At 39.0% G+C, this 25,936-nt stretch overlaps 1 protein-coding gene across 1 annotated transcript in view; it reads right to left on the bottom strand.

Annotated features, from left to right (window-relative positions):
- The window catches only part of xpr1a (xenotropic and polytropic retrovirus receptor 1a), a 56,885-nt gene extending 31,870 nt beyond the window's left edge, over positions 1-25,015 (bottom strand). The window contains exons 1-2 of the mRNA XM_068319040.1: positions 24,647-25,015; positions 19,826-19,877 (exon numbers count right to left, since the gene is read on the bottom strand). Coding sequence (XP_068175141.1) covers positions 19,826-19,877; positions 24,647-24,715 — 121 coding nt within the window. The 5' untranslated portion in view covers positions 24,716-25,015. The remainder of the gene's footprint in view (positions 1-19,825; positions 19,878-24,646) is intronic.
- Between the last annotated feature and the right edge of the window lie 921 nt (positions 25,016-25,936).

Here is a 25,936-nt window from a genome sequence, read left to right as displayed (position 1 = left end):
GATTCCTGGTGAAGATCTTCATGTGCTATAAGTGTGTAGAATACATCGAATACATTGGCCTAGTAATGGGCTTCTCATTGTATTACCATGGATACGGCTAGATGTCAGAGCACAGAACTCCATTATGTTGTGTTTGTATCTGAGAAATCCTTTACAAAGAATTACATTGATTTCTCAAGTCACCAGATGGGAAAAAAACAACCCCACATATCTCTTTTCATTTTAGTATTTCATCATCGTTTGCAATTGTCAATCTAAACTTATTGAAGTTCAAATATTATGTTGTTGAACTTCAGAAAATAATGTAAAATTTCCATCACAAGCACACACACAAGCTAATATCTTAAAAAAACAGTCCGAGAAGCAAGAAACAGTTTGGTGTTTCATCAATCATCAATAGATTCTATTATTTTACTAATAATTTGAACACAAACTATTAGACAATATTGATTCATCAGTTCGATCGATTAGGTCTGAGTGTGATATTGGGTAATTAATTACTGCATCCACTAACATCTGGAGCCTTGTAAAAATTCACCATCGCCTTGTAATCAGAGACTTCCAGGATAAACGTTCTGACTGACATGTCTCCCCGTAGGGTCGTGACCTTTATCAACCCGGGCGCTGCAGCTGATGCTGTGGTTGTTAGCATTCTAATGTCTGTCAGGAGAACACCGTGACAGTTTGTCCGTTTATTTCTACGTAATGCGTTTTGCACTCTGTGTTCAGACTCCTAACATGAACATGGTCAAAATGTTACAGACAGATTGATAACACATTTGATGAAATGTCAGATTGCTGATATGAAATAAACACATTTGTTTGTTGCACATGTATTGTGTAGATCAATATATAACATATGTGCAACTGTAAGTGCACTCATGTATACATGTACACTAGAGACGAGGCAAAAACAGGGGACACACACATCCACCATTCTTTCTCATCTTTTGAGGGTAGATGAAAGCGTGTGTAGCTGTAGCTGGAGGATGGGAGGATGAGTGGATGCTGGGTGAGTGAGAGGGGGGGCAGAGAGCGTGGGCAACCGATAGACAACAAAAGACCAGCACCGCCCCAACAACTGAAAGAGACCTTTCAACCAGACACCTACCGATGTGTAAACAAGCACACATGGCCCAGCAAACACTCTCCTGCATCCTTTATCCACAGGCAGAACTGTAAGCTAACATAATAATTGTGGGTTTAGTCCTGCATAATAATGAATAATAGTGATAATTTATCTCAGGAGTAAGACTCAATGATAAAACACTCCATGAGCATTTTTGAGTAGAACTGAATACGTATGTTGAAAACATTTTCTCAACCTAACATTCAAAATACAAACATGCACAAAAACAATGTTGAGACCAGTTTACCAAAGCGGAAACAGTTGAGTGTAAAGAAAGAAATATCCTCTACATAAATGTATTTGCTCTCATTAAGAACATCACTGCTCAAGTAGCAAAGCTCCTCAGGTGGCAGTGGCTTTGTGGTCTTCAGCGGAGCAACACTCCCATATCAACAGTCATGTGTGGTGTACCAGCTCCTTTTCATCAACACTGAGACATTTGTTTCTGGAGTAAACCATACGCAAGTACATGCAGAAGCTCCTCCTGCAGAATGGATTCGATGACTTTATTGATATCAGTCCTACAGGACATTTTACCATTCAGTTTAAATGCTTACTGTATGTTAAGATAAATAGTGCACACATTTTTTGATTGTGAAAGTCACAAGGTCAGAGAATCCGCATTGACACCTTGAGCCTCGCAACATCAGGAGAGCTCGAGCCAAATCTGAACTGCTATACAACTGATGTCCATCGTAACAGCCAGTCGGGCGGTGACTGTGACAGCCCAGAGTCTGTGTCTTACAGGCAAGGCTGTTGTTGAATTTGAGATGAAGAGTTGTTTTAAAAGGTGAACGCGCCTGTGTGCAGACAGCAATAAGGGAAGCACCAGTATCAGGATCAATGGTTGTACATACATGAGGTGAAAAGCAGAGAGCAACTGAGAATAAAACACAAGATTGGATAAATTAGAGACATTCTCACAAGGGTTAAACAACAATTTTAAAGCTAAATAACTTCAAATCGTCTTGTTGAAAAGTCACGCCTCCTTAAGATAGATCTGTTAATCACACAAATGTAACTTGCTTGCCGATTTCTTCGTATGTGAGTATCATAATGACATCAATTCATTTGGAATCTTTAGCGCTATAAATGTTTGTCTGTTATTTACGCAGTGCAGTCGTCATCTTATTCCAGCTCACCTACGCCAAATCTTTGCAATAGAACAGCAAAAATCCCACAAAGCGCTGTTACATTTTACAGATAATAAGTATGAGTTTACATTTATCAGTGATGACAGAAAATGATTAAACCAAAGCATTTGAATCATTAATCTGTATTCTAAATCTCATTATAGAGCTCTGCTGAGTATCTATAGAAGAAGTTCATGAGTGAATAAAGACAGAAGAGATCTGGACGTAGATAAAGTCTCCATTTCCATGAATCCCTTTGATGATCAGGTAGATCTGTCCATATTCTAAGTAAATTGATTGCCCACCATTTAACGCCTATATATAAAACTCACATATATAATAGAGATGAATGACGAACAAAGAATAGAATCAGAAACGTGCAGTAATAGAACAACGAAGAGTTGATAGATGTTCGGCGCTGAAAGCTTCGACCCAAAAGCTTTTCAGCGAGCTAGGTTTAATCTGCAGACACAATTTGGTTGGACAGAATTTACATAATTGTAGCACTTATCGTACCATCACTGAGAAAAAGTGAGAGGCACCCCACCCAGTGAGAGAACAGTTGTCAAGGCAACTGTGGCAAGGGTTCAACGGGAGCGTGTCACTGGCCTTGAGAAATAATCATAGAGGGAGGGGCCGAGGTTGTCGAGGTGAAGTTAACAGTGGGAGCTGACGGTAAGTCGTTCAGTCATGCACCTTAAAGAGGACGCAGCATCGCGGGTGGATGAAGTGAATACAGATGAATGGAAGCAGATCCTCCTCAGTGCCTCAGCTGCTGTGGACTGCAGACGTACCAACTCACAGCAGGTGATAAAGCAGCTTAAGGGACATCGTAATGGCTCCATTTAACTACAATCCAGTTGTGGAGAACCATCTGTAGATCTGCAGAAGCTCCACTGGCCACTCAACTGACCACTGAGCACATTACGTTTAATGAGTTAATCTAGTTTGGGTGTCCACAGATAAATGACAGCAGCACTCCAGCACAATCTCTCTCTCTCTCTCTCTCTCTCTCTCTCTCTCTCTCTCTCTCTCTCTCTCTCTCTGGCTGTTTTCTGATCTGAAAAGCTTCTTTCATGTCTTATCTCACGTACACATTGCCTGGCTGCCTCCACAGTTTTCCCTTCTAGACAAACACAAAGGCTATAAGGCTATCGTGCTTTGGTGTGTGTTTTCATAGACAATTGTGGCAAAGACCTGACACCCCCCCCACACACACACACACAAACAAAGACATACTCAATCATTTGAAATATTGCAACCTCCATTGACAACAATTTAGATTTATATTAGAGCCACCGAACTACAGACCCTTGGTGCTACTGCACTGTATGCAGTACTGTGTAGTGTACTGTACTGAACAGTGTACTATTTCCACTGACTTATTTACAAAGTCAATCAGCTGGGTACTTCCTCCTCGTGTAAATCACGTTAATGATGTGACTTTCAAGCCCTACAAGGTCAATATCCTCCTAATCTGATTGGGTCAGGAAATTGCTTCTAATTTAATAATATAAAGTATTGAATTCCTTCTTCCTTGCCTGGATTGCAAAGGTACAATGTTTAGTGTGATGGCTTATTCAAATGTTAGTTACAGTCGTGCCATTAAGAACTGAAGCGTGAGCTCCAATTCAGAGGGAGGGAGGCAGTGAGGAAGGCAGGCCCAGAGACCCGTTCATTCTGTGCTTGGTAAATGAGTCGCGGCGACACTTACATGCTCCATTTTAGTTAATTTAACATAAACATGTCAAATTCATCGATCTTTTCACTACTTTTGATTAAACTCCTTTTTCGAGGCGTTCTGTTGGAAATGATCACTGAAAATATTTTGAAAATTATTTTTGAATGCTCCAGTTTGAGGCATCTAGTACGACTGCTTACTGGGAAAAACTGCAAAGTAATAATTGATTAAAATTCAACCTGCATTAACAGTACCGTATTCTCACTGATGTCAGTAACTTCACTTTTCTCCTTCCTTTACTCAGTATTCAATATTTTTTGTATCTCAAGCTACATTCTCTGTCATCAAGTTAATCTGCTCTGCCTTTCTTTTCTCCTTTTCTTCATTTTTCATTCTTATTTTATCCTTCTTCTACAGCTCTTCTCACACCTAGAATGTACATATTAAATAGAAAGTTATTAAATTTGGAAAGATTCACTGAGTCAATGTGGAATATCACTGACATCGCTTTTTGACATATTAGGTTGTGTTATTTATAGAGTTTATTCAAGAGATTCTTAACAAATGTCAGCTTTGACTGCTGTTAAAAGACACTTCAAAAGTTTTTTTCCCTCTCTGTCCTTTCGTGTTTACTGATCCATCAATTTCTGAATTATTTGCCATTTTCCAGAAGTGTGTGTGAGAATGCTTGTGTGTCTGAGTCACTGTGTTTTTCCATGTTACTTTCTTGGATTTTGGTTCATTTTGTCTTCAAAATTGAACCCATTGAGTTGAAGTCTTATCGAGAGGCTGCAGCTGCTGTTGTGAGAATACCAAGGCAGCCAGAGGGGACACCTCCACACAAGTCTGCACACACACACACGCACACACACACCTTGGTTTATCCACACCACGCTGACTAAGGCTTTTATACCCTTCATCAATAATAAATTATGGCTAAATTTACTCTTAATTTCAGAGGATCAGCTGTAGTGTAGAGAATGTTGGCTAGACTCCACATCTGTCCACGGTACATGATGATGATGTTTCTCAGGCGACAAGCTGAATCTCGTGGGTTAAGTATTTCAAGCTATAGTGATATCCGTGCTGTTGGTGTGTTGCTGTAATGCTCCCTCTCTAAACCCGTTTGTTAATGGCATGGCCACATTTGAGGTTAATGGATTCTGAATTTTTTCCACCTTTCTACTGTGGCTTCGTTGTGTCTGCCATGGTTATAGTTGCAGAGTCTAGGCTCTTATTCCGCTTAGATTTATGGCCCCAGCTTGGACTATTGGCACAACACTTATCTTATTTTTATGACTGGAGCGGCTTTCATATAAACCTTAGAGGCCCACATGTAGACACACACACATGAGCATGAATTCAAGCTCCTACACTAACGGTTTCAGTCCTAGTTATATGAACTGTTTACTGTCTCTGAAATTGATGTTTCCAGCTCAGTCCAAATGCCCAGGAACTCCAGATAATATGAAGAGATGTGCTGTTCCTTCACATAGTACACACAGACTCCAGAGACGTACACAACGTCTGATGCTCATGAGGTGTCTTATTCATAGCAGCCAGTGTGGCATCGTTAAACTTTTCTTCTTGTTTAACCTTTTGGATCCGAATTCCTTCACCTGCTTCTCCTTTTTCTTTGTCAGTCCAGAGAAGTGTCAGCTTCTTTCCAGACAGACTTCTCCAAATAAACCTGGGTCTCGTCCAAGAGTTCAGGTGCCTGTAATGCAGGAAAGAATTTCTTCTCTTGTGTGGATACCTTGTCCTTGAGGTCTTTAACTGTTTTCTTGTTCCTTTTCACAAGCTAGATTTTGGTTTTTGCTCTTCATAATACTTGACTCGCTCTTTGACCAGCAGGTTCCTCTGATGGTCTGTGGACTTTAATGGTTTAACATTGCACCTGAATTCAGAGAGATTCATTTTCATTTTACCTGCAAGTTCAGGCTTCAGGAGAGTTGTTTGATCATTTCTGTGATCCTGAATGAAACTGGGTTTCTCCTCTCTTTGGATCTGAGTCTTCAGCTCCGCAAAGTGTCTGTGTGGAGCCGTCTTTTATGTCACACCAAGGAAAGAAACAATCTTGAAATCATGCTCTATTTACTACCGTCTGAAGAGACAGCAAGAGTAGAGAGTAACCTGATAAAAGATCTGAAATGACATGATCAGTGTGGGAAATAACAAGCAAAAAGGGAATGAATTAGTGGTTTTTAAAGTATATTTCTTCAGTACCAGAGATTTAAAAAGAGAATATTGTGAGAAATTGTGAGAGTTACTGTGCCTGGTGGAAGATGTTGAGGAAATTGCTGAAAAATAATCAAAGAAAATTAAATAAAGTCCAATATGCATTTTTCACTTTAATTTTGATTGGAAACTATCAAAGTTCTGGACTGCAATCTCTACACCGGGAGTTGAAGCAAATCCACAGAAAAATGTTGAGATCCCTTCTCATCTGTCACCCATCAAAATGTCAAAAGTCTAATCAATACAGGTTACTTTATGACCCAATACAGTCCCGACAGAGCTAAAAACCGGATCAGGAGTCGAAACAAACAGCTGCTGTAACAAAACACAAGCTTGATCTTTGTTAATAAATGTGCAGCTTTGAAGCTGATCAGAGGGACAGAAAATGAGGATGGATGGAGGAGAAGCCTCTTTAGGCTCGGCTTTCTCTGTACCTGAGGATCAATAATGAACAACGAAAGAAACATCATAGGAACTGTCAACCACAGTTAGGTTAACAGATTGCCATGCCAGAAATGAGTGGAAAATGTGTGTGTGTGTGTGTGTGTGTGTGTGTGTGTGTGTGTGTGTGTGTGTGTGTGTGTGTGTGTGTGTGTGTGTGTGTGTGTGTGTGTGTGTGTGTTTGTGTGTGGGAGAGCAGCATCAAGATGAGAGATAATTGTTGCCATACAAACCATTACACAAACACCACATATGCAACACACTCCATTCCTCGCTGAGATGCCTTTGGTGGCAGGTGGATACTGATGAACACAAATTCACAGCCGTGAAAAATCACGGTTCATTTATTTGACTTACTTCAGTCTAACCTCCACCAACACAAAATCAGCTCTTCTCCGGTGGGAACGAAGCGTTTGTCCCTAATTATTCCACCAGCTCTGATTAACTGTTCTCAAGTCTGAAATGTGTCCCTGGAATTACCCTAAAAAAAACCTTCACACACACACACACACACACACACACACACACACACACACACACACACACACACACACACACACACACACACACACACACACACACACACGCAAGCCTCATAAAGTGAAACACACAGAGCCATAAGGAGCTGCATGGCAACCCGGGGAGTGGGTGTGATTATTCGCTATAGGTGATGACAGCAAAGCCATATGGTGACTTATTTCTCTCTTTTTTGTTCCTGCAATTAGAGTAAAACCAATAAAGGCATCACACAGTGTCCACACTCCTCTACTCTGAGGTTTGTGATTAAACCTAAAGGATAAATCCCACAAAAGCTCGAAAAGATATACAAAAGGAAATTTAAGATTTTAATTTTTTTATCTGAAATAATTGTCTGAGCTAGGAATGGAAAGCTGTTATGTCTCTATGTCTGCATGGAATTTTCGATTCTCCAATGACGCATGGTGGCAGACACTGAAGAAGACACAGTGTCCTTCACTGAGCTAGTTTACTGTACTGTGTACAAACCATGGGGTGAAAAATGTATTAGTCAGATCAATCTGAAGCTGATATCAGGCTGTCTCCTCATCTCTATATTATTGTATAGATTCCCAGCTGATCGCTAACACAATCGCAGGCCTCAGAGCTGCAGCGGGATCCACATCAGCATTGATTTAAAGGAAGCCTTTCTCTTTCACTTTAAATTGAGCCCTGCACCATCGTGTGTGTGTGTGTGTGTGTGTGTGTGTGTGTGTGTGTGTGTGTGTGTGTGTGTGTGTGTGTGTGTGTGTGTGTGTGTGTGTGTGGAGGCGGGCTGACCATCCCACCTCTGGGAAAATTGAGAGATTCTTTCTGAGAAGGACAAACCAGAGGGAAGGCAAAGACAGGAATGAGAATGACAGGCGGGTTGAAAGGAAGCATGACAAAAAGGAGAGGTAGTAATTAATAGAGAGTGAAAGAAAAGGATGTGAAAGCAAAAGGAATCAATTTTTTCCAAACACTTCTATTATAATCATAAATAAAAAAATAAAAAAAAAATAAAAAAAGAAAGAAAAGAATTTGCGACAGAAAAGGAATGAAATCCTGGGTGAAACACTTTTATTTTGTTATTAAATAAGTTTAAATTCAATGGGTATTTTAACATATTCACTAGGAAGGCAGCAATAAGAACTTAAAATATAAGTTTTTACATTTTGGGTCAAGGGTTGCTATACTGGCCCAGATAAATTTCTGTTTTTATTCACACCATGTCACTTTCTTCTAATCTGAGAAACAAAGAGAGAGACATTAATAATTTACTGCTATTGTTCCCTTCCAGACAGTCCATCTGTTTTTATATTAAATGCTGAATTATTAACAGTGTGTGATATTGGAAATACAGCAAACCACCATCCTGAGGCTCAGATGTCTTCATAAACTGTCTCACTGGCTTAATATGATTAAAGTAGCACGAGACCCAGAGACTGAGAATTGACAACTATTTAATAATTGGTCAGTGATGTGATTTTCTTAACAGAAGTTTCATTTTCAATTCTGACTTCTGTCATGTTTCAGTGTGTTTTTTGGACAAAACATTCGCTTCAATCATGATGAACAGTTAATGAATGAACTCTGAAATGAACAATATCATCATATAAATATCCCTACAATCATGTGACTCATGTAACTTGACACACATTAAATATAAACAGTAACTCCAGGGCCGACTCACACAGTATTATTGTGTTTAGACTGAATTTTAACTGGCCATTTATGACTGATGGTATTTCCTTTGACTTCATGGCTGTCATTAAAAAGAAGTGTCCTCTTTTCTGCATTTCAGCAGAAACAACACTTTGTCTCTGTTTTGCATTTATCCTTGGGGCAAACTGCATGGTTTCTTTTTGACATACAAGATCCGATAATTAGACCTCATAATCACCCTATTAGTATTCAGCTCAGCTGAGCAGATAACTGCTTATTGTTCCACAGCATAGGCAGTGTCTATTGTTGGAAGATTACTGTAAATTTCTTCAGGTTTTTACAAGAATGAACCACATGTGTAATGACTTAAATATCTGCACTGCTCATCTCAAAAGCTTTTATTTTTAACGTAACCAGGAAACAGTGTCATTCTCATGAAGGCAACCTGAGCTCTGTCAATGAAGATTTTACTGAAAGTCATTCTTTCATTCATTTTCAGAAAATGCTTATTATGTGATGAGTCACAGGGGTTCTGGAGCGCTTGTCTGGTTTCATTATTGTAATGTATCCAGACAGAGTTTTCATAGTACCTCAATTCAGCATAGCAAATATGTAAAGATGTTTATGAAAACAAATAGTAATTACTTTAAAATGTATAATTTAACAGATCATAATCAACTACAATGGATTCCAGCAACATTCTAAATATAATGTGAGGAATGCAGAGCGTCCACACATATAGTGTCCCTCAGCTGTCGCTGGAATTTTCTGTGTTCACCTTCTGTGTCCCAATCACAGTATCTGTGTGTTTACATAGATGTGTGTGTGAGTGTGTGTGTATACAGTATGTGTATGTACAGTATGTATGTATACACACACACACACACACACACACACACACACACACACACACACACACACACACACACACACACACACACACACACACACAGAATATGTTTGTAGAGACAGACCAGTTGCAACCACTCACTGAAAAGAAATGAACTGAACTAGTGCATATTTCAAAACAAAATTCCTACTGTATGTTTTTGATAAACTTATCATTGCAAAAATAACATAGAACCCTGTCTGCCAGTACTTGGTGACATCTTCTTTGGCAGGAATAAAATACTCTATTGCTAACGTTCATTGCAGCCAGCTAAGAGTCTAAAGTTGACGTGATGTGAAATTGCTTTACTTGTTACAGTCCTAAAACAAACTATTTATTTATTAGAACACATTTGGATGATACCCTCTACATTTGATATAAAAATTTTAAATTTCCTAGCAGTGTCTCCATGAATGTTTAAAAACACCTCAAAAATTTATTCTAAAACTTGACCCTTTTTGATATGGGGGCCAGAACAAGTGGATGCAATGTTATTTTGTTTACCATGTTTCTTAAAATCTTTCAGCATGGTTTTCAGAGTTAGATTTGTTTCCTAAAAAGCCTTTGCCAAGATGCTTGGTTGTAAATTTGAAGTCATACATCCACTGGGAGTAAAACTATGTTTCAAACTCTGCTTTGCTTTGTGATTCTAACCCTAAACCAATCTCTGCTTCTTTCTGGACACAAAGCAAAGAAGTGAAACCTGTTCATCACAGTTACCATGGCATCAAAGAAGGGGAACAGAATCACTTGAGCCTAGTTTTGTTCTTGTGACATGAAGGACCCAAGCAGGACATATAGCGTGGAGTATGTTACTGATTTTCAGAAACGTGTAATCCAGTGACGTGCGGTGAGGTTCCTGGCTGGTGAGGCACTGATCTCATCATAATTACATTTATAAACACATGAACCTACAGTTTAGCTTATCCACTGTTTAATTATCAACAGTGAGTGGGTTATGTTTAAAGTCTCAGAGCAGAATTTTTTACACATACAAACTGTAACACACAAATAAGCACATTTGATTTTAAAAAAAATCCATTATGTTGTTACCTACATCTTTGTTTATATGTTATGTTCACTTATAAATGAAGTCCATGTGTCGCTTCTTCTGTACAAAAGTATTGAAAAAATTTTGCGTTGAGATATGTAATCCTCCATTTTTATAGTAAGGCAAAGGGAGCGGAAAACAACTGAATGGCTGTACTTGACGCGCTGACTATAAACTGCAGTTCGCTGTCACTTCTTCTGTGGCGAAGGAAGAAGAATCCTCAGCCGAGTCCCTGGGATCACCAGCGCCCCCTACCATGAGGCAGGAGAAATCTGTACCTCACTTCAGCGGTAAATGTGAAAATTCGGCAATTATGAGTAAAAATAAACTAAAACTGGTGACTTTAAATGGAAAATAACTTTATAATACACATCACTGGATAAATATAACCATTTAATTTATTTCTTCCATTTTTTCTTTTTTTTTTTCATGACGGCAGGTGAGGCCGTGCAATCATGGAACAAACAGGTTAAAGAAGCACAGTTACTCTTGACACCTCAAAACCACAGCAGCTTTATGTTTTCCAGTGCTCCTATCTGAGGACTCAAGTTTTGTGTACACACTGTACAGTGTGCAAATTGGATCCAAACTGGATCCAAACGGTCCTCAGGGACACATGAATGGTGACAGCAATTTTAAGATATTAATATTATACATGACATTTATTGACGAAGGTCCATTAGGTGGAAACTGTGACCTGCTGGTGTTATAGAAATGAAGGTTAAAAGGTAAAAAAAATTCAAATACTCAATTCCTTTGAGGATAATGAACATTCATATCTAAATGTAATGACATTATGACAAGATGTTCTGTCCTGACAGAGGCTGTCAAACCAACAGCTTTAGGCTCTACAAGTATCAAGGCAACAAGACACAAGAGACATTTGTATTTGAACTAATATCACCAGAACCCCAAAAGCTTGTTCTTTTACTTGTACATTTACTGCTTAGCAGTGTAGATTTTCTTTATGCTAATGGGTCAACACAAAGAAAATACAAAAATTAGAAGAGTAGACATTAAGCGGTTCGGAGAAACATACACATCCATTAGACAGAGAGATGAAGAGCTTTAGCAGAGTCAACACATTCCTATACAGAGCACTTATGCTGTCTGTCACTTTGCCAAGGCCACTAACACAGTGAGGGATGACTGTATCCAGGCAACCGTACAGCAGCTTGCAGCTTGTATCTAACCACCATCAACCAATGACAAGCATCAACTCCCACCTTGGCCAATTGTAACTGAGGTACAGAAGCTGTTCAACGGGAAGCTTTTATCATGGCCAACAGCCTAAGTGAAGGGCCAATGTGTGGGTATGGTGTAGATTCAAGAGGCTGAATAACCTCTCAGATGGCCCTCAGCTCACTCAACTACCTGAACTGAAAGAAATACTCACCGCATGTAGGATGTGTCTCTATACTGCTGTTGGGAAAGCTCTGATTCTGTCCTTCTAACAATTAATCAATATGTCACTGATGGGGAACAATATAAAAACAGCCATTGTCTTAATTCATTTGTCTGTTTGATAGAGAGGTGATTACTGAACTCAAACTTTATTCTCCTAAGTAACATTAAAAGATTAATTTGTTCACATATGTCTCAATCTACACGTCAACACTTCCTGTACAAATTGTCTGTGTACTGAAATGTAAAAGCATGACTCAGATTATATTACACAGACAATAAACACAAACAAAGTCAGCGTCCCAGTGGACTGAGTGGGAAAATGAGTGTGTGTGTGTGTGTGTGTGTGTGTGTGTGTGTGTGTGTGTGTGTGTGTGTGTGTGTGTGTGTGTGTGTGTGTGTGTGTGTGTGTCTGCAGTCAGCTAAGAAGATAACAACATCCAGATACTCACAGGACACATCATTATACATTCATCATGTCCTCCCTGCTTAACGCTGCCATGATCTACAACTCTGCTGATCAGAAATCTATTCAAACAGTTTCTGACAATCAATGCAGCTGTACTGAGAACTACTGAAATGAACTCATCATAATAGCCTTGTGTAAATTCTTGCTGGATGAATGCAGTCGGCTGTGACTGACTCTAAGCAAAGCCTGGCAGACAGTCAAAGTTGTTGATCAGGCTTATAATCACCAATCAAAAACATAATGCCTCAGATTAGAGGTTATATTAATCCCATGGAAGTCTTCATAAACAAATATACCAAATTCCTGAGGTACCGGTCTCTAGTCAGCAGGACCAGAAATATTAGATCCACATGCCTCCCATGCTGTAGGTAACAGAGAAGAGTGCTGGTGCAAATAGCCACAGGATATGATTTACGTTCTGTTTTTGTTCTCCGCTAAGGCTTTATTATTATTGGAGTAAATTAATCGTGTCTCAAAAAACTGCTTTCTCTTTACCTAAATGTCGGCATTAGGTTTTCGTCTATTAGTAATGTCATCCTGCTATCCATAATCAACTGACAGTGAATTCATAGGGACTGGTGATTAAGGGATATTTTTAATGGTTATAAAATATGTGTACATATATACGGAAATAATTCCATGTAAAACGGTAGTGATGCATTGAAATGTAAAGCGACTGAGTTGAGACAACTCCAGGATCACGTCAGCAACACTAACCTCTTCTTCAATCCTCTCCTCTTTCATCTCCTCCTGTAACTGCACACATCATCATTATCATCATCATCATCATCATCATCATCGATCCTGCCATACTTGCACTCTCGCCTTACAACCTTTTCCCCTTTCTTTCACCTCAAATTTCTTTAATGTCTTTTGCCAAAACTCCATGTACCCCAGTAGAAATCCTATCCTCACAGGCGCCTGTAAATCAGCCCAAAAAACCCAGAAGCTAAAAATAACATTCCTACTGGAGACACATCCTCATCTGAACTCCTCAACCTTTTCCAAAAACCTGTAACAATTCCTATCCAGACCCCTCCTCCAGTCATCCTCCCTCCTTCTTTCCTCTATTTCATTCAGGCGAGATCTAATTCACAGATGAATAATGGATGGATGGATGGATAGAAGACTTTCATCTATCAAGGTTCTCTTTCACAGTCGTTCTCTTGCAGTGTGGCTGTAGTGCTAATGCACAGCAGCATGCATTGGAGATGAGCCCAGGGACCTCCCACTCAGTCTGTTTGTCTGTCTGCTGCCTGGAGGATCTCCTTCTCTGTTTCTGTCTTTCTGTTACAGTGGTCATTGACAATCCTATTCAGACCTTTTACCATCATTTATTGCCTCGATTCTTTCCCTGATTCCTTCATAATCGCATAAAGCTTTAACCCTTTGCTTTATTTCTTCACCCCCACTCTTATTTAATTACTGGCCACCTATTTGATTGGTCTTTTCTTCATTTCGATTAGTCAGTGACCTTGGTATAATGATCCCTCATTCATATTGACCCCGATCCCCCCAACCCCTTTCCCCGTTCCACCCCCATCAGAAGCCTCATCAAAAGACCAATCTCTCAATCCACTACCCCCTCCCTAAACTGTCTAAGATGAATGAAGTTTTACATGCAGTAAAGAAGATAAACCTGTTTGACTCTAGGAAAACCCATTCTGTGAACTTGATTATCAATAAAACGGTTCAAGATCAAGAAATGTTTAAAAGGCAGCTGAATCATTTTGAAAAGCTCTTGACGGTGTGGCCTCATCTCCACTGGACAAACAGCCTCAGGCATCACCACTTCTCCCAGTAATATTGATGACATGGAAAAGAGAAATATAAAGTGAAAACATCCTCTAATGCGCCTAAGAGAAATAAAAATTTACATGATTAGTGGTACCGCTAACGCTGCAAATGAAGAAAAAAGAAAAACATCTTGCGCAAAATCATCAACAATTAGCTCTTTGAAGTGAGGAAGAGGAGCTGCTTCTCAAAGAGTCCATCAATAATTCAGGCTGGTGGGAGACCCCGGCTGCCAGACAACTGCCCTACTGAACCCTCTACCTGTCTGTCAGTCCGTCCATCTGTCTCTCCCCCAATGCATCGCCTCTCTCACCTTGACTGGCTGCATGATCTCCAAACATTGTAGCAGCATCTGTGAGTCTTTGTGACCACACGCAGCACGCTTCATGTTTCTCAGCAGGGTGCCTGGGTCTCCGCTGTGACTAGAGAGACCGAATACATACATATATGTATTCATTTATCTATCTACTGCAGAGGCATACTCCACTCATAATTAATACTATACTCTGAAATTTATCTTTTGTATCCTGAATGAGCACCACTAACACACACGCAAAAAAACAATCCATAAAACAAAACAAAAATGAGGATTTTTCATGAAGGATACTGGATCCACAATAGCTCGAGTAGCTCAGACCAACGCTGCGGTAAACACCATTGTTAATCACTAAATGTCTGAATGAAGGAACTTCAATTAACAACATGCCAACAAAAGGAAAGCAGAGAAATTCTGACAGTATACCATGCAGGGGGGAAAGGATAGACTCCAAGGGACACAAACAAAAGTAATAACAGCTGCAGTCATCACATACAGTATGCCTGCAGAATAATAATCAGCGCTTAGCAGCCTTCAACTACCGTCTCATCATGTTCAACTACAATAGCACACAAAATGGTGGACAAGCAAATGGGGACGAATAACAATAGAAACATGGGAGACTCAGTGCTGGTTAAAAGGTGTAGGTGAGGTTCATATTAGAATGTGACTCATGTCATGTTTAGCAATCAGACTATGTGTAATGGCTGATGTACAGACAAAAAAATATTGCATTGGTGGAGACCAGGCAGCTGTGTGGTGTAGGTATTTAATAGGACAATAACGATGTGGCTTTGTCAAACTAAAAAGACTTTCATTCATTCATAAGAGAATTGCTATCGCTAGAGTCATAAATGTAAGAAAAACAGTACAGATGAGATCAGATGAAGATACAGAATGCAGTACTATTTAAGCATTTTGGTAACCACAGTTTTTTGAAATGAGAATGGGATAGAGCTTACCCGCTAAGAAATGCATCCTTTTTTACACCACTGCTTCACTAATTAGTAATAATTGCTTTGAGTAGATAAAACATGAAGTGACTTACTAACCACAAGGCAGTAGCAGCTATTTAAAAGGCAGCTTTACTGCATAAGAGTAAAGTGATATTTAACAGTAATGTAACATCACTAGACTGGTCAGTGCTGGGAAAAAATATCAGCCACACAATAGTGTAACCGTAATGCTGAGTTTTCACATGACTTCATTCAATACCAGGAAATTTCCCAGCTGAACACTATAAATGTATTAATTTTGGATGAAACAATACATTCAATACAATTAATGCTATTGTTCATCACTGTCCCATTGTATGTGTATACTTAAACACACAGTGATAAAGTGTCTCTCTTAAAATTGTTTAAAAAAATAAGGAAATCATTCATTCGTTGCTGTTTTTTTCTTTCTGATTCTTTCATCTCTGACATCTTGACGTTGTGATTGTGAAAATCCATGCTCTGTTTACCTGACCTACTGACCTACAGTAAAAGCTCATGACAATACAGACCATTCTCCTGCTCAGCCAGTATTTGTGCGTGTGCGTTTGTGTGTGTGTGTGTGTGCAGGCGTGTGTGTGTGTGTGTGTGTGTGTGTGTGTGTGTGTGTGTGTGTGTGTGTGTGTGTGTGTGTGTGTGTGTGTGTCCATGGACATACACAGGAGCTCCATTCATGCTCTTAATGTAAATCTAACAATGCCTTCTCTGCCACCTTCTCATCACAGAAGTAGACCAGCCAGCAAAACGTGCCAGGAATGAATGAATGAATGAATGAATGAATGAATGAATGAATGAATGAATGAATGAATGAATGAATGAATGAATGAATGAATGAATGAACGAACGAATGAATGAATGAATGAATGAATGAATGAATGCCTTGCAGCGTGAACCCTTTATGCAGGATTAGAGAAATGCCATACACATCCCCATTATTAGAGCCAGTACAACACGCTCATGAATACTGACACAGAGATTCCTGTTAAAGCTCTGTGATTTCTAGTCAGGGCCATTGTTCTCTCATCCTTGTATTAATGAACTGACTAACTCTGTTAGATTATGACATGACTCATTCTAATGACTGGAACAGGGGGACCAGCGATCCAGCCAGTTGTTATCTCTGCCATCTTTCATTGGTGCTTCATAGAGAAGCAACAGGTGTGTTTTAATTACGAGGACCGATGGAGGGCTTGAGAACAAATGACCTTAATGGCTGGTGAATATGTGCACATATTTCTTCATGTGTGTTTGTTGCAAACTCAGTTCACTTTACTGAATTTGAATTATTAATCAGACAGATTGATGCTAAAGGAAGGATTCACCTGTGGTTTGTTCCCACAGAAGCTCTCTGAGATGGCAGGGCTGATTGGTGATGTCTGCTTAAACAAACGCCACACTATCACCTCAAGACATGACACAGTAGTTAGAACAATTATGCACATTTATTATGCTTATTATTTTTGATGGTGTTGACCACTTGTAGTTGCTTCAGTCTGAAAAGGGAACATATTTGGAGGTCCTGGCATAAGCTTCAAAGTTCTGCTTTTTTCAGTCTTGTGTTTCACATCTCTGACCTCCACAGCTCTATCACACTCACCAGGCGGCCCACTGAGAAAGTGGGTGAGAGAGTAGTTACATCCTAGTTAAACGTCTGCCTCAGGCGAGGGAGACATCCTCTGAATGCCAAAAAGGCTCCTTTTTAATGAATGAGGCCAAGAGAAAGTGAAAGACTGAGAAAGACAGCAAGATTCCACTTTGAAATTTATGCCTTATACAGCAAATAGTATATTAATATTTTTTCACATTTTAGAGTTTGGTTTTCAACAAACTAAATGAAAAATGCAACAAGTAAATTAATTGGGAATATTTCTAATTGTCACAATGTCAACATCATCGGTTGATTGTGTAACTTGAATTGAAAATCTTTAAGATTTTCCTGAAATGTGTATGGAAAAATAACACAAATGTGAATCCTAAAAGTAATTCCACAAAAGACCAGAAGCATGAGGTGACAATCCAGGACAGTTGATCATCATGACCACTAGACCAGTTTCCGTGACTCTAACAGATTTAATACATTCTAGTGACAATGAAGTTTTCGGCTGTGAGATGGACAGAAAAACAATGTGAAGCAATCTATGAAAAGGGAATTCAATCACATTACACATTCTATTTATTCATTCAATCATTCATTCATTCATTCAATCATTCATTCATTCATTCATCTTCCAACCGCTTCATCCGCTGTAAAAATATTTGAAAGTCTAAGCCAGTAATACAAAACTGTTGGTTTCAGCTCTACTAGTTTCACAAACAAATTCTCCGGAACAAGCAAATTTGCAAAACTAAAAAGAAATAAAAAATTAAATAAATAAATAAAAACAGTAACGTAAAAGGATTTATTTGATTTCCAAACTGACACCATGAAACAACAGCAAGGCTGACTCAAGAGACAAGTGTCTGATAAAGACAGTAAACACAATATTGCTCCTGATGCCCCAACAGAGTGCTGGAGCATCATCTGTTCTGGTGTTCCAGTGTGTACGTGGATGAACAAGAGGCAAGCTGTGAGGCGCTTTGTCCACTAATACAGAAAAGTTAATTTTCCCATTACCTTTCCAGCCTAGTTTAAATTCAATCAGACTTGAAAGATTGGGTGTAGTGGATATGAGCAGAAAGTGCTGCACTAAGCCTAGATTTTACAGCACAGGATAATCTAGTTTCTTTTATGAAAAGTCAACAAAATCTCATCCACAGGAGAGGCAGTGCTGCACAAGGCTCAATAACGCTGTTTGTCTGCTTCCATTTCGTTCTCATCATAAATATATAAAGGTTCAGACAATTGTTGGACACATTCAAGGCTTTCTTCTGTCGTACAAAACTAAAGCCTTGCTTGTGACTATTCCAGTGTTTTGGTTGCATTCTGAACACAGAATAAAAAAGCACACATCAATTTGTGAGAGTGGTGTATGTCTACATATTGCAGCAATACTAGAATAATGATAATATGATGTTGTATTGATGGATTGATCTGGTCTACTCATGATTAGTAACCCTGACAGGCTGACAGGCAGAACAGTGACCTATGAGTGCAGCTCACACCTGAGACAGGAAACGATTTATCATCCACGTTATGCACACCTAGCACGGCTAACAGCCTCTGTAGACTGCGTTTAGATTAGTGACACTTCTCCCAGGTTATCAATGAACAAGACATGTTCTCTGCAGTCATTTTAGATGGGACAAGCTATAACAATAGAAACACAAACACCCTGACAATGACTACTCACACAAACAAATCACAATTCATAGAATATTTTAAATTAAATTAAATCATAAGGGTCCCCATTTGAATGTAGTGCAACATAAAACCAACAAGTGTCTCAAACTGACTGACTGAAGCTGACACACACACGCATGGAGTCTGGACCATTGTAGGTCTTTGAAGGGTATGCAGACTATAGCACACAGGTAGACATGCACACATTTAGGCACTAGCACATAAAATGTAAACGTGCAGCATTTTTTTTCTACCTCCGTCACAGACATTTTCAGGATCCCACAGACAGACCTGACTGCCACTGCACCATAAAGTACTGTACATCTCAAGCTTGCAGCTAAAGAAAGTTGTTTACCTCCACAAACAAGTCTTTAAAAATAAAAATAGATATTTGCATTCTCCCCCTCATCATACATGACTTGCCGTCTGATGTCAAGGATTAATTTTAGAAAGTGGCCTTCCTTATGTTTGCTGTGTTGAGCATAAATCAACCAAGTCTGCTGTCAAATGAAGTCCAACTCAACTTTACTTCTTCAAGACTGCAAAAAAATGATTTCAACCCCGACTATAATACTATATAACATAAGAAACTGTTTCTCTTAAACAAACATGACACATTTTACCTTATGCCCATTAAAAGGCTAAGCCATTAAGGTATAAGGTAATTGGCCATGGTCTGCTGGAGTCATACTCATGCAGAGTGAATGGCAGCAAGTTAGCAATGATTTCTGCCTATTTTTAGCAGATGAAGGGCTGTTATTCTTGGGATGCCTAAACAGGACCTGAGTGGGGGGGGGGGCGGCACCGGGTACAGAATTGCACTGTGTGTGTGGGAGTCTCCTTACCTTCTATGGAGGGAGCTTGGTCCTGGGCAGCATATAACATATCCTTGAATGCCTGTTAAGAAAGAAAACAAAAACAACAGTCATTGTCTGCAGACACTGACCTAAGCAGCATCAAAACTATGCTGATATACTGTTGCTGGTGTATTTACAGTAAATACATTAGTGCAATTAAGAATATATTACAGTAGACCACCGATCATTATGCAATTGTTGCATTTGTTTTTACAGCAACATTTAAACTAAAGCCACTGAGGGCCATTAACTAACCAAACTCCGGTCCCCTTGTGGCAGGATGACAGTAAGGGCCACACAGCCGTTAACAGAATGAACAACGCACAAATTCTGGAATTTTAATTATCTCATTTCCTCCAAACTACAGAAGTTTAACAGGAATTCCTTTGTGATTTCTCAGAAATGTGAAACTATATGGACCCACTGGTCACTTTCTTTTTAATTGCTAACACTGACAGTCATTGCCCAACATAACAAAATATGTTTACTTGTAACCGGCTTGTTCGATCCCTCTGTTTTAGTGCTCCCTTCAACCAAAAAAAGAACAACAAACTGAAAGAGATAATAAATACCAGTGACTTCTAAAATAATAAAGATCTCAAATGAAGGACGATCGTTCATGTCCAACATTTTTCAAATGACTAATGATAGAAAACGGCATTCATTCATCAAAGAGTACATTTCTGTAATTAAAAGAGCAGGCTGAAAGGAGGGATGAGAGAGTGGAAAAAAAAGAGAAGTTTCTTTCCACTAGATTAATCTTTGTGAAAATAGCAACTGAAATATAATCTAGTAATATGAATGTTAATCAGCAAATGGAGGGAAACTCACATCTGTTTCTGTTTTATAAGCAGAAAACCAATAAAACAATGCTTACATTTACAGGGCTGTAATTTTGCACACTGTGACAAACATGTTCATCTTGAATTCACTCTGTCTGTAAATAAAATCTTAACCATTTGTATGTCTCGTCCATTTGGTCATCCCAAAACTGCTGATTTCAGAACTTGTAAGTCAGACAGTGGTTTGAATAATCCCTTGTGAGTGAAAAGTTGGAAACTAATCATAAACTGTTAGATCATGATAGTTGCAGGCAGGATTGTCGTTACTTAAATTCTTCTATGAATTGCAAGCATCATGAGCCACCAAAGTGGCAAGCTAATGTAAAAGGTAAACATTTAGTGTGTATCTAGAATTTTCCTTGTTTTTGCAATGAATATCACAGGTGTGGCGTTGCCATGGTGGCAGTAGAGGTGGGACAGGGTGCAGGGTGGCAAACTGTGATGGACCTGCAGGCCTGAAAAACTAAACCAAGTCTGACATGATTGATTATGATGCACCTAAATCACTGCCTGGGTGAGGTTGTATCTCTGTCCACTTAACTGAATGTTGTCAATGCAGAAGATGGTTTGGTAGCTGTGATGTGTTGAGTGGACACTAACTGAAACATCTGTGAGCTACACTGTTAAATTCTTCATCTTAGATGCTTGAGAAGATCCCATAATAAGCATCACTGATGTGAGGAGAAGCCTTGTTCAAACAGATAGCCAATGGTGCTCCACTTGAATCACCGGTTCAATATCTGAGTGGATACAAAGAGGAGCAAAGATGATGGGAGGAAAGCATGCAGGGAGGGGAGGTACGGTGCAGAAGGCAGTGCTGGTCTGGGACCAGATGTCCTCCCAGTGGGGGAGGAACAACAAGGTGAGGATGGGAGGGAGAGGTGTTATATAAACGGAGCTTCTCAGCAATTTCCAAGGCTGTATCCATTGAAATCATGTTGTTGAACATGATGAGCTGATAAAATTATTACACAACCCACAGCTGATGTTATGTTGTATATACTGTATGTATTGTATGCATGTATAGTGTCTGCTACAACACAGAGCTGATGTTATGTTGTATATATGTATTGTATGCATGTATAGTTTCTATTGTTTGCTACAAACAGAGCTCACAGCGCTGCTTCAGGCATTTAAACTCCTTCACTCTGATTAGTCTGGGACAACAAGGCTTCTCCTGTGAATGGACAATCACCTACTGATGTCACAGACACCTGTTCATCAAAATATCATGTTCTAGTATGAATCACAAATGCAAATCTCCACATGCTCTCCTCCTCCTCACCTCAGCTAAGCGTATTCAAGTAATCAGACTGCAGAGGTAAATGTACCTGTACATATGGTCTTGTTCTCTCGCCCACACACTCCTGCAGCTCTCACTCTGTCATGTACCTCAATCTCTACTCATTAAAAAAGACTTATTATACTTAAATTATACATCTAATTCAACAGTTGTCATAGATAATTATTTCAGTCATATCTTAGATATTTTTAGACCACAAAGTTTGCTTTACATTAATTTTTTTTCTAAAATGTTTGTGTTTAGATACAGCACCAATCGATAGTTTGGACAGTTTCTGATACCAGTTAAATAAATTTCCATCCAAACATTTGAATAACCCTTTATTGATTTTAGTTCTTCATAACGATTACATTAAAAGGTCATTTCTTTCATATATGCCATTTTATGTGGAAGAATGTTGGTGTGGAGTCAGCCTGACATGCAAGCCTACATACCAAACAGGCATTTAGCATATAGGTTCATAACAACGATCCCAAAGGATAAAGCCCACACCTAATTACTGCATCACTCAATCGCCTTGTCAATGCATCTATGTTCGAATGACGTGGCTTTCGGACTTAAAGGATATATCACTGAAACACTTTGAAGCATTGCTCTCATTTGCATAGAAACTGGCTGAGGACAGTGTTCAGTTCTCTACATAATGGCAGACTCTAACAAAAAGGGAGGAGAGTGAAAACTGGGCATAGACATAATTAATCTAACTGGGACACAAAGCCATGAATGTGTGCAGTTAGAATACTGAATATGCCACAGGTAAAGTCAGTGAAAAAGACTTTTGTTTTAACTGGACAAACTGGGTTAAACATTTGTTACATTTATTGTTAGACATCATGTACAAGTATGTCATTTATCAGCAGATAACTGTATTACAATACAGTGGCTGTCCTGCTAGCACACAGAGGTATTTGTCCGCATAACAGGCCTGAGACTGGGATGTTTTCTGTACTACAGTGGTATACAAAGGCTTTGTAAACTTTTCTGTTTGAATAACATAATACAAATCCTTGAATAAAGTCTGTTAACTACAGGTATGAGCCATCTTTCAATCTTCAGTCGAGGATAATGATAATGGTATTTACAGAGGTCAAGCAAAAACTGGGGGAAGCAGCAACCCCACAGATAGACAAAATAATAATAAAATTAATAATAATAAAATAATTATTATCTTATATATATATACGTAATACATTAATTATATATAATGTATGCATAAATAAAATATGTATGCATGTTATTTATAAATATATATATAATAGATACATACGTGCGTGCATATATATACATATATATACATATATACATATATATATATGTCTAATTATGTATATATAACTGAATAATAACACTAAATGTAGATCACAGAGAAAATCTGTCATCATCCATCTCAGGTCAGTTAGCGTGGAGGAAAAGACTAGGTGTAAAATGGCTGGTATGGCCATGCATCTGTCACTGGGCAAACTGAGTGTCGCTCGGTACATACAAAAACCCCACATAAACCTTTTATATGTTTTAATAGTCAATTTGAAATATCTATATTTCAAATCTATCTATTTCAGAGTGTCCACTACATATGACTTTGACTTCATTTTTAGTTTCTATTATGATGCCTGTCGATGGTTTAACTGCACCATAATGACAGGCTAGGCAAATTCAAAGGTCTGCTGTGGTATTAACCAACTTAATAACAATATTTAAAGCGTGTTATCAAAACAAAGCCATTGGAGTGAGCTTCTGTTTCTTCTGGGATGTACATTGCTAAGGAGAACAGGGTCTTTGTCTATAATTCATAGAGCTAAATGGAAGAGTGCAGTGTATCCTGTCACTGCATGTCTGCATTTAAGCTCTTAATGTTGAGGATGCAAACCAAAGATGTGAGGAGTGAAAATTAAATACAGTACTCAAGTATAGTACACTAACCAACAAGGACCATGTGTGCACACAAAGGTGTCCACAAATCCAGACATCAGAAACTAAACAGGATAGTATACTGGATGAAGACTTTTAAGCTGATGCATTGACCAGTGGTTTACTTAATTGTGCAATTTTTTTAACAATTAGATGGTAGTATGCTAGAAAATATCTATACATCCTTTTTTCAATAAATGGTCAAAATACTAAAAGAAAAAAGATTTCCCTTGTGATGATTGCTGCAAAAATATATACCAATATAAATTTAATAATTTTAATATTTATTATCAAAGGTAAATATTTTCACTTGTTTAGCAAAAGAAATAGAAAAACATACACGGAAGCTAAAGGCATTTATTATTTATAGTACCTTTTGAAATATTAACATTATGAATTGTTAAAATGAAGAACACGCTTTTAAAAATTATACCAGTGTGAAAAACGTTGCATTGTTCAAACTGTTCGTTTTATTCTTTGAGGGTGATGAAAAGCAAACAGTAATAAACACTGAATGCTCCCTATGGCTCTTAACACCCGCAGTCAATTTCCTCTCCATAAACAAAAGGACATCGTTTTCCGTCCTTTATTGCTCTCAGGGGCTGAACATATTATAACAGGAAAAAACTTCAACAAGACATCATATTTAATGAAGACTCATCTACTTTTATCCAAATATGATATATTTGGGCGAGTTTCACCCACGCGTTTATTCATGAGGCGTTTAATGTAAATAACACATAAATCTGACTTCACCTCATACTGAAGATACTGTTTCCTCCACTCTGGAGTGATGTGAGACGAAAGATGCTCAGCGAATTTCATTTTTTCCGGAAGAAAAGTCCGGTCAACCCTCCGTTAAATCCGACAGCAACTGACCACTTCCCCGTCGAGGCGACTTTGGTTATTTCAGTCAACTTGCTGGCGCAACATGCGGCGCGTCAGCCAGGCGCACTCCGCTCCGTCTTACTCCACTTCTGGCGCGTCCCGGTCAGAGTACTCCGAGCAGAAGTGGGTCCACATAATATTTTACGGGAAGGACGGCTATGACAGCGTCCTCTCTTTCAAAATTACAGCCGGCTGAAAGTGACTCAAAGACTTTGCTTCGTCCCTCCCTGGGCAGGACCAGGGACATTGCGGTCCGTTAAGGCACAGCGACGTGGTTGCGTCAGAGGAGTGCGCAGTCTCGCCCGGGGATGTTGGGACCTGCTGAGAAAAGTACTTGGATCGGGGATCTCTTGTTTGCTTTTGTCTCCTGTTGCCGTCACAACAGCCCACTGTCGTTATTCATGTGTCGCTTAAATTAAAGGAAAAGAATCTCGCAATTAACATACATTAAATGCTTACTTTTTAAATCACGACAGTCACTGATATTGACGATTATCTTTCTCTATACTGTATTCTGTTCCGCATATGAATAATTTTTACAGCGGATTAGACACATTACTGTCCAGGTGACTGCTTAGTAATAATGTTCCGGTCAAATAGGGAGTTTCAAGAGGACACGACTGCTGTTCATTTAAATGAGCTTGTCATACTGTTCATATATCAAAATCCCCACAATAAGAATAAACAGCCGTTGACTAGAGCAACCATCAACAGGATTGGTTGATCCATGTGTTTTTACAGGAGAAACAACTTCAAATTCATCCCGAGCGTTTTGGGGACCCGCGCCCGATATTAATTTGAATGGATTATTATAGCAATAGCAGCACCTGGTGGACAAATTGTGCTAACGCATCTTACAACCAATACAATAAGAATAATTGTATTTGTAAACAGTTGTTATGGTACCTGAATAACAAAGTGTATCATGCAAATAAAGCAGTGTTAACTACACAGAAGTGAATATAATGATTCAAACATGAACTCGGGGAACTGGATGAACTGCAGACGAAGGTCTTGACCCGGACTGAACTCTGACCCGCGGAAAGTCAAAGCCCAAATTAAATTCACGTGTGTTCCAACGCGGCTGCCTCATAAGGCCCACATCAGCCGCGCTGCAGCGAATGTTTGCGGGCTGACCGGCAAAAGGCAGGTGGTACT

Source organism: Antennarius striatus, chromosome 7 (genome assembly GCF_040054535.1).
Source record: "Antennarius striatus isolate MH-2024 chromosome 7, ASM4005453v1, whole genome shotgun sequence".
Classification (NCBI taxonomy): domain Eukaryota; kingdom Metazoa; phylum Chordata; class Actinopteri; order Lophiiformes; family Antennariidae; genus Antennarius; species Antennarius striatus.
The sequence above is the reverse complement of the archived record's forward strand: the minus strand, read 5'-3'. Positions and strand labels throughout refer to the sequence as shown.